This window comes from Calonectris borealis, chromosome 11 (assembly GCF_964195595.1).
Source record: "Calonectris borealis chromosome 11, bCalBor7.hap1.2, whole genome shotgun sequence".
NCBI classification, from domain to species: Eukaryota; Metazoa; Chordata; class Aves; order Procellariiformes; family Procellariidae; genus Calonectris; species Calonectris borealis.
The window spans coordinates 15,504,314-15,514,633 of record NC_134322.1 but is presented as its reverse complement, the minus strand read 5'-3'; the positions used below and the strand labels follow the sequence as shown (position 1 = coordinate 15,514,633).

The 10,320-nt window shown below is 47.0% G+C and overlaps 1 protein-coding gene and 1 long non-coding RNA gene across 4 annotated transcripts in view; both read left to right on the top strand.

Annotated features, from left to right (window-relative positions):
- The first annotated feature begins 394 nt into the window (after positions 1-394).
- On the top strand, positions 395-7,838 carry LOC142086750 (uncharacterized). Its single transcript, XR_012675235.1, has 5 exons — positions 395-1,089; positions 2,467-2,543; positions 5,448-5,583; positions 7,171-7,304; positions 7,479-7,838. It is a non-coding gene; the product is annotated as an uncharacterized LOC142086750 (long non-coding RNA).
- Positions 7,839-8,738: 900 nt separating this feature from the next.
- RFX7 (regulatory factor X7) overlaps positions 8,739-10,320 on the top strand; it is a 54,494-nt gene continuing 52,912 nt past the window's right edge. Inside the window, exon 1 of one of the 3 annotated variants that reach the window (XM_075160144.1) lies at positions 8,739-8,758. Coding sequence is in view for 1 of the 3 variants with exons in the window: in XM_075160143.1 (XP_075016244.1) it covers positions 8,993-9,138 (146 nt within the window). In the remaining 2 variants the exon portion in view is untranslated. The other 2 variants (XM_075160143.1, XM_075160147.1) reach the window with 2 other exon arrangements.

Here is a 10,320-nt window from a genome sequence, read left to right as displayed (position 1 = left end):
TTTACTCTTCTCATGGTGGTATAAAACATCCAGCTGCAAAGTGCACTGGTTTGTAAACTGAGCTGCTCCACTAGAGGTTGTTCAGATTAAAACTGCTGAAAAACTCTGAGCAGCATCCCAAACAGTAAAAAGTCCAGGATTTTATCAATTATAATCCCCACGCTTTCCTTCTATCCCCAGCTGGTATCAGTTGTAAAATGGCAGCTTTTATCTAAATTTCCATAATTTCACACATAATATTTATTAAAAAGCTATTTAAATACATCAATCATCTCTCAGGTTCACTTAAAAATAGCAGAGGACATGAAGTGCTCTCTTATACTGAAGTTTATACCTTAGTCTGGTTTTTTTTGAATCGTTAGAGAAATGTTAGAAGCCTGGTCATAAGGGAACAGCTGTTTTCTGGCTGTATGCGGTATTGATTTGTAAGAGTAGCGATATTGTAACTAATTTAAGTTTAACTAACTCAACTAATTAAGACATTGATAAAGCATCTTGATAAAGGATGCCATTCTTCTATCTGAACTGATTTGCTGTTGGGTTTTTTGCTAGGTTGAGCATCCAACCCAAACACGTTGGTTAAGACCACAAAGATCCCTGTGGGTACTGAGAAGACTACAACCACCACTGCTGACTCATTCACTGCCACACTCATCTGACATGGGAACCGCTACCCAGCCTTTCCCTCCCACCCCTGTTCACGTGTTGTTATCTGCCCACGGTCCGGGTTCCCTCAACAGTTCTCTGGCTTCATCCCCATCTCAGTGGTACCTTTCCTGATAGGCTAATTTTGGCTCTGAGCTAGATCCAGTGCCTAGATAGGATAAGTATAAGGTTTCAGTCAGATGGATTATGAACAACATTTTCTTTTCAATGTTCTTGGCTCCAACCCCACCAAAGATTGCTTCAGCCCAACAGAATAAAATCCCGTCCTGTAGGCAGCTGAGCCAGTTGCCTTACTTTAGCATGCAATGTAATTATCCTATATGTTTCTTATAACAGGTATTCCACTCAGAGCTTCTGTTTTGCACCTGAAATCTGGATATGCTGCTGACTTCAGGACCACACAGTCCAAACTTCCTTACAAAGGTAGATGAAGGCATTAAGAATCTGGATCTCTGTATAGTATCATAAATAAACAGTCTTTCATTTCTTACATTTCACCCTGATAAGAAAAAATGATGTCCATGCTCCACTGAGCTCTATGCCGGTAAGAAAAACTCCCTGTGAAGCTTATAACCTATTCAATGCAAATAGATAATATGACTTTTTTTCCCGACTTGATTCAGGTTATAAATGAATGAGATTTAGTCCACCAGTCCTTACCGAGTAATTCTGCAATCACATATTCATGCTGAGGAAGACCTTTCAGTGGGATTCTTTGCAGGACAAGTCTTCACCAGCTACGGGAAGTAGGATCATTGCAGAGATACTAACATTTTCCTGTTACTTATCAAGTGCAGCACAAATCTGCCTGGCATCTTTATTAATTATCTAGAGCATAGCAGACAAAGATAATATTCTTAGAATTATTATTGGAAGAATTTATGATCTATTATGAAGTGAAAGTGATTTTGATACATGAGCAGTATTGAGAGGAACTGCCGGTGTGAAAACTCAAACCGGATCTGTGTGCATAATATTCTTGTCTCACGGGAAGTAGTGGGAGTAAGATGTGAAAAAGAGTTGTTCACAAATCAGTATCCTTGGGAGCTCTCTAGATGACTCTTCCTGCATGTTGTGATATTCTGCGAAAAGAAAGATCCTTTTTCCCCTTCTGGAGCCTTTTAATGTCACAAACTGTGCACACAAAGCCACATGTGTAACAGCTCACACTGGTTCTTCAGCAAAGGATGCAGAGTAGGATCAGGTACAAAACATAGGTTCCAGTCCATGATGGTGGTTACAACTACAGATCTCAGTGCAAAATAATGTTAATCATTAAAACAAAGGTGTTCTTAAAAGTGTCTCCATTATTAAAGGCTGATTTATCTTTCCACATTATGGTGGGAGGAATACCGGAGAAGCCTTTGCCTTGCCTTTGCTCACAGCTTAACTGGAATCACGAACAGTTTTCATAATGAAGTCCACAGCCTGCAAAAGATTTGTATTCCAAGTGTATGCGTAGACCCTGTTGTTCCAGATTGTACTTCTTTCCTGAAGCATGCACTGACAAGCTCTTCAGTATGTTTATTACTGTACAAGATTGTAAGCCAACTAATGTTTATTACTGGCTGCACGTTAGGTCAATCCAGAGTTTCACCACAACAAGGTACATTTTAAATGGGTTGTGCCTGAAGGGCACTATCCCTTATGGATCAGCTCAGTGGGGAGAAGAACCTGCATCTTGATAAGGATGTGCTGAGCTCCCACCTCAGCCTCAGGGGAGAGTAGGTAGAGTGACAAGTCCTGTCCTTCTATTTCCCAAGCAGAGCCACTCTTGATTTGTACCTGGCCTTTTTCCAGGGCTCTGGGATGGAGGAAATCCTCCTCATGTCCTGCCTTACTCCATATAGCTGCACTAAGGCCAGCCGCAATTACTGGTATGTGTATTATGTTGAATAATTAAGTCTACGTAACATCATAAATACATGTGTATTACACCTAAGTTATGTTCATAGAGCAAAGATGCATCCATAAGTATATGTACCAGACTGCTCCGTACACAGAAGACAGATGGTATTTATTCTGTATTAATTAATATTGCATGCAGAATTTCCTCCCTCTTTAAATATCTTGAACATCCTTTTTTAGAATCTAAATGTACACATACAGATTCTTTTTGCTTTGACAGCTGACCATTGTATTTTATCTCCATTCAACATAGGTGGCCTTGGTTTGTTCTTAAAAGTACTATCTTGTGTATCTTCAATCTAAATGTCATTATTGTAATTCTACTTTCTACTCAAATCAAGTTAATCCATTGATTTAAAGATGGAAAGCAAACAATGGTGCTAGCCCTCCTGAAATTTGGAGAGTTAATAGGTCAAGTTTCACAGGATTTGGGTCTGCAAGTGTTGGCTTCACTGGCCATCACCTTTTTTTATAGTTTGTTTTTTTTTCAGTCACTTGTTTCAGAATAACACTACACATAAGGATGAAATGCGGCCACTGCTGAGATTTTACTGTTCAGTGTAACTTGTTCAGAAATACTGCTTGAGGCACGTGGTCTTTGCCATTGTAGTCTTACGCTGGAACATTTCTGCCTTACAACTAGAGCCACACATAGAAGTGGCTAAAAACAAAAAAGCAATGACACTACCATGGATATTCAAACCCCATTGCTTTAAGGGACACTCTAAAGGAAACTAGGCCAAAAACTTGACCTATTTTAAAAGACATGGCAATCTGTCCTTTTAAAAAATCATTCACACTTCATTGAGTCCTTCTCTCTCTCCTATACCATGAAAAATCCCGTACGGTAGCAAGATTCAGAGTTCTCTCTCTGTACAGTTTCCCATACCAATACTGCAAGCTGAAGTCTCCAGTTTGACGATTTAATTCTTCTCCATCACTGATCTTGAGAAAGAAATCATCCTAAAAATTAGCAAATGTGTAAATTGAACTAATTAGGTGTAGCTGACAAAATGGCTACGTCACTGCACTTTCTCCCTAGCGTTAGCTGCAGTGGACCCATTTGGCAACCAAAAGGTCTTAGGATCCATAGAGGATTTGTGCTTCTAGGGACTTCCATGTTTTGAATTTGAAAACCAGGAGCAGTGAGCCATATTTCTCCGTTATTTTGTTGTTTGGAATCTGGCTGTGAAACTCTATTTACTTTGCGTTGGACTCCCGCCAGAGGAGGCCTGGTTTTAGCAGATGGTCGCGGAGCGGAGGCCAGACGTTTCCTGCTGCGTCCTGACGAGGCACTGATAGCACCGCTCCCAGGCCCAGGCAGCGCTGCCTTCAGCAGCCGCCGACGCTGGAGGTGCAGTGACTGATGGCGGAAAGGTTGTGAAGAGTCCATGAAGCAGCCTGTGGGGCAAAAGCCTTCATGGACAAGAGGGTCCTGACGTGGTGCTCAGAGGTGGTGGAGCTGCCGGCCAGAAGATGAGCAGGGGGAGGGCTGGAGTTTTGACCAAGAAGAACTGAAGTGTTAAAACCAGATGGACATAAACCAGTGGCGATGAGATGTGATTGCTTTGATCTTTGACAGGACACCCCACTGTCTTGTCAGGGATAAAGAACTGAAAGAAGTACGACAAAATGGGAGGCTATGGCATCGTACTGTTGTGGGGGTTTGCCTGTCTGCTCTACAGGCACAATGTGCAGGTAGCATTTTCCTTTCTCCCCATTTCTGGGGGGCAACCTCTCTGAAAACAAAAATCCTTAAAGTGTCCTCAGGCTGGTGTTTGATCTTTCAAGACACTGCCTGCTTGCAAGATGGGGAATCAAAGGGCAATGCCATAATCGCACGCGCTTGTGTATCGCTGGATCACTGCCTTGCCGATTTGCATACAGGAGAAAATGCAAACAAATTTCTCAGGAGGCCGTAGGACTTGGAAATCCTCCAGGATTCCTTCAGGCAGCAGTAAGATTGAGGACATCCATAGTTTATCTGGGGATTCAGAGCTTGGACCAACGTAGCTGAAACTCATGGTTCCTCTGCCACGTGGCTCTGCGTTTCAGGATTTGGTGCTCTCCCATCCTCTGCTGTCAGATACCTGGAGCCGCTGTATTACCGTGTAAGGCTTATTTGGGTCATGATTTTGTGCAGGTGGCCCTCTCCTTGCACTCAAGCCGTTCTGCAGGTAGGCAATATTTAGTGCTGAATGCTTGTGCCTTTCCAGTTTACTACTGGATCTCAAAAGAAAAGAAACAAGGAAACGCTGAAGTATTGATTGTTTTGTTGCATGAAACTTGCATATATTTCTCTCTCCTTGGCCTTGATTCTGTCAGAATCTCCCTAAAACTGAGCCCCTGGGTCATCACGAGAGTCAACTGACAAGGTCAGGCATCTGCGTAGGGGTCTGACTGAAAATATTTTTCCCCTAACTTCTACCTGCAGAAGCATCAAATATTCAACAACACTAAAAATGGAAGGATGTCTCTGTTTAAAACCTCATTCAGTCAAGTATCAAACTTTGGTATTTCTTTCAGTGACAGCCCTTCCTTCCTACTCGTCAGCCTTGTACAGGACAGTCTAATCACCACTTTCATGACCCACTGTCCCCTCCTAAGTAGTTTTCTTAGGCTGTGGTAGTTGGTGCCTTTTTCTTCCTTACTGACTTCTTCCAGCTTGAAGACAAGCATGCAGTATATAGGAACACCATACTCGTAACTTTTTCAAGCTCAGCAGCTGAGCCCATTTCACATTACATTGAGACAAAAATTTATTGTACTGTACAGAGGAGGCAGTCTACAGAAATTAAAAGTTTCAAACTATCTGTATCATGAAAGAACCTGGATGGACCCTGGGAATTGAATCTGGTTATCATGACTTACAGGATGCAAGTGATCTGTGTATTACCCCAGCAAAATGCCATGCTCCTCATCTGACCGGCCACGGCAAGCTACAGCCAGGCTTGTGTGAGCCTGGGCCATCGCTGTCTTGTACCTGATGATCATCCACATCTGCACAGGGTAAGGGATGCATACACATTTCATCAGTGCCTTAAAATTGCCTTGCAGAGATGTAAATGACTAAACGGATGGCAAAGCAGAGAACTGGAGCTGTGGTTGCCAAGAACACTGTTTCCATAACTAGTCAGAGTGGTAGCTAATACTCTTTCTTTGCTGGAGAAGGACTCGTGATCACGGGGACTACCTCAGACTTCCCTAGCATTTTTTAATGTTTCCCGTTATTTGCCAGGTTGCGATACTGCCCACCACACACCACTTGCACCCGCTCCAAACAGATGCTGCAAGACCCAGCAAAGCTTGGCAAACTTCTGGTCAAGCAGGCTTTCATTATAATTAAAATAGCCCCGTTTTCACTGCCAGGTTTGAATACAGCCCAGTTTCTCCTGTCAGTTGGTATGATACGCGTTTGAAGGTTTCCTAGGTAAACTGGCTATTTTTTTTTTTTAAATAATTGAAACCATAAAAGCTGAAGTATTCATTAAAATTGGTTAGGTGAATTACTGGTTATTACACTTTCATTTTACAGGTGCTACACGTGAACAGAGATAAAAAAACAAAGAGAACCAGAGGGAGATGTCTTGGGCATAGCTCAGGATACACGGAGACAGACATCCCTAGGGAAGGAGAGTTGCAAAAAGGCATCAAAATTGAGTTCATTGAACCAGCCTTTAAAGCTGGAAAGTGTCTTTTTTTAGCAAGCCTTTAAAGTCAATTATCCTCACAGAATATGTTTTATATTTGTCTTGAGGATAAAGATAGCGAGATTGCATTATTTATCTGCCTCATGCCTCAGGTTAGTCTCTGAGCGTGCAGGTCCCTGGCCCTGTGCTAGACAAGAAGTGGCAGATCCCTCTCTGTTGACAGGAGAGCGGGAAAAGCGCCTTCCCCTCAGTGCTGGCTGCTAGCTGGAGAAAGGGCAGCGGGGCGCTCCTCCTTGAAAGCATGAGATGCTATGTTCCCCGACTGTCAGAGACAATTCGTAACAGGGAAGAAAAAACAAAACAAAGCCATGCTAAAGTACAGTAGAGTAAATCCTGGAAAGTAGGTTAGACAGTATTTAAGCACAACTTTTCCCTGCAGAGAGGGCTTGTGTTAGATCCTAAGCTCCAGAAACGGAGGAAAAATAAACACGGTTTTTGGAATTAACCTGGCAAAATGGAGTTAGCTCCTGCCTGTCACAGGGCCGCACGGTGGAAATGGTCTTTGTGCAGACGGCCGGCTCGCTCTTTCCCCAAAATGGCTCTTTCATTCTCTTTTGAAGGCCATCCTCTAACAAATATATCCGTCTGGCGCAGCAGGCTTCCAGCACTTTTGAGTTAGAAAACACAGGAATTTTAGCACTAATACAACAACATCAGTTTCTAGACGAGCAAAATCTGTCTGCAGAAAGGGAGAGGAGGACAGAAAGCCCCCAGCCTACCTGCTGCTGGGCTTAGACATTTGGAAAATGGGAAGGAACAAGTAAGATCCCGGTCCTGCAAATACTGGTCAGGTTTCTGACATGCTTGAACTTTCACACATGCCTTCGTCTACAGTAATAGTTAAAATTAACCCCTTTGTATTACTTTTTGTGTGTTTTTTATACAGAGCTGACCAGGAGCTCAACCTCTGCGTCAAACGAAGGTGTTTGGGGCCATTAGGTACAAGAACTCCAGCAGATGGTTGTAGTGGTCCTCGGTGGATATTCCCTGGAGGTCTCCAGTCAGTCCATCTGAGTTCAGGTTTGTGTCTTAGCTGTTAAATAATTCCCCTCAGTGTCTTCAAGTTAATTCGGTCAGCACAAGCTCTTTGTTTACACAATTATTCGGGATCTATTTGTTCTTTGCTTTAGTTGTATATAATCATGTAAACTGTGTATAAGATGCCACCATTTTTCTTTCACCCATTTTGCACAGGTGCAGAGACTGTACAAAACACAAGGCAAGTTCAGCTGGTTGTGTAGGAGTCAGCTAAAATGGCCTCCGTTTTTGGGCCTACCTACTGCGTAAAGGGAAAAATTCCTCACTCGGTATTAAAACAGGCTTAATTTTTGTGTTTCTGATGAGAGGTTCTATAAGGAGAAGAAAATCACCATCATTGTCGTAGCTATTAATGTTCTGATTTTGGAGCAGTGGAAACGTAAGCGAAGATTTATTTTTGAAAAGTCTCGCTTTGGTTGATGACATAGTAATTTACAAATACTCATCTCCTAAATTTAGCAATGCCATGTCTCCATGTGTGTATTTACATTATTAGTCGTCTTTAGGCCCACATTTTCTGTGACCAGCATTGGCTAGGAAGTCACCCCTTTATCCTTGCCTACCACCGTCAGAAAGGGTACCTGTGTGTCTGTGCCCCTGCCACATCCTGCCCCGGCCGGCTGAGTGCGAAAATCGTGAATTCCCGTCAGAACACTGCCAGAATTGGAGTAATTGGGAAAAGAGGGGCAGCACAGGGGCAGCTTGAGCAGTCTTTGCTGTTCACAGAAAGCTGGGGGTATAGGCCATGGGACTAATCTAACGGCCCCACGGCCCCACGTACGTCCAGGGGACACACGAGAAGGCTGAGGACAAGGGACGGCCCGGCCTGCCACCGCCCCGTGTCGACGGCTGGCTTCCTCGGGGAGGTGTGAGCAGTGAGGAATTTAATTTTTTTTTTAACAAACGAGCATTCCAGGAGCGCTGGCGGCGTTGGGAGGCAGGGAAGATGCAGGGAGCACCCCGAGCGGCCGTGGTGCAGCCAGCTGATGTAATGCTGCCGCCGCCGCAGGAGCGGGGTTCACGTGTCTCCAGTGCGCAGCTATGCGCTCGCTGCACCCTATATAAATCATGCACATCTACGTGTATTACATATATATCTCTATCTATAAAAAACGTACACACACGCATATGTGTTATTTCGCCGCCGGCGCGCGGTGGGGGCTGCCCCCGCAGAGCCGGGCCGCTGCCGGAGGAGCCCACCACCCCGCGGCGGGGGCCCGCAGGCCCCGGCCCGGGGCTATCGGAGCGGCCGCGCCCCCGCCCCGACTCGGGCTCGCCGCCGCCGGCCGCGCCCCCGGCCCCGGCCCCCTCCCCGGCGGCGGCGGCGGCGCGGGGCGGCCCGTCTGCTCGGGCAGCGCCGAGCCTGCGCACTCGGCGCCCGGGCGGGCACGGCGGCCGCGGGGCGAGGAGCGGCGGCGCGGGGCGGGCCGGGCCAGGTGCTGCGAGGCGGGGGAGCGCGGAGCGACCCTGCGCGGGGGTGGCGGCGGAGGCCGGGCCGCCATGCGCCGTGCCGCGGGCCGGGCTCGCCATCCTGCGGCGTAGCGGCGGGACGCGGCTCGGCTTTCCGCCCGTGATGTCCCCCGGGCAACAGGGGAAGGCAACTCACTCGAGGGCTGCGGCAGAGGCCTAGTGCGGCCAGCGCCGCTCCGCGTCCCCGCCGCCGCGCCCCCATGGCCGAGGAGCAGCAGCCGGAGGGGCAGCCGCCGCGGCGGCTCGCCGGCACCCCCGCGCCCGGCGGGGCCCTGCCGGCCCTGGTGCCGGGGCTGCAGGGCGGCGAGGCCAGCGCGCTGCAGCACAAGATCCGCAGCTCCATCTGGTAAGGGCCCGGCCCCGCCGCCGCCGCGCCGCCCGGGTCGGCTGCGCCCCAGGCCGGCGCTCGGGTGTGTGGGGGGGAGAGCGGGGGGCGCTGCGCGGGCGCGGGGGGGGGCGCGGCCCCTTTGTGCCAGGAAGCGCGGAGCCGCGCGCGGAGCCGCCTGCCGCCCCCCCGGCGCCCCCTCCCCCCCCCGGGGCTGCGCCCCCGGGCGCGCACGGCGGGCGGCCGTGCGGAAAACACGCGTGGTCGCGGGCAGGTGTGCCGGTCGGGCGGCTGGCGGCTGAGGCCGTGCCCGGTACTTGTTATTTTCCAGGAATGAGGCAGCCTCCCGCGTGCCGGGGTGGGTTGTGGTGCTGCCCGCTTCTGCTCAGCGGTAGCGGTCGTTACGGAGCGGCTCTGTGCGGGCGGACGGGTGCAGTCTCACCTGCTGAAGGCATTTTAGTCAGTCGGCACCTCATACGGCCCTCTGTTTTTACGGCTGTCTCTTTTAACGTTCACATGAGACCCCCAGCACAGAGCGTTGATGCCGCGGGGAACGCAGAGCGTTGCAGTAAGGGTGCATTTTTCCAGCCTCCCTGTAAACCTCTGTTCTTCTGAGTTTCCAGTCTGGCAATTGAAATGCAATTTTGGCTGAAACTTGTGATGATGGTTTGCAAGTTCCTGCACAGGAATCCAGGTGGTCTTTTCCTAAAAATTAAAACAAAAGTCGTAGTAAACCACCATTTTACTTAAGAATATTTATTTGGTGTGCATTTGGGGGGAAGAGATAAATTGAATTTAGCTTGCCCTGCAAATAAAATATTCTGCTTTTTAAAAAAAATATCCGCAAGAAGCTGTCACTTGCAGCATTTATATTTCGTGTATGTTTTTAAAAGCTGCTTTTGGCTGAGGGGGCTGATAAAGTATTGTGAAAGTTGGGACTTGTAAATATAGGTTACTCATATATAATATTTTCCTTTATATATACACACCATATATATTTATATATTTATATACATGTACTCATCCTAATAAAACCATACTGATCTATCTTGCATATTACTTCATATTACAGTTAGATTTTGTGGTTTGAATTGATGTAACTGGAAAAGAAAAAGAATCTAAATACAATTTTTCCTTCAGATTCTTTTATTGAATGGCATACTGAAATGGTATTTATTGTCTGCTTGTTGGTTGTTGTTTTTT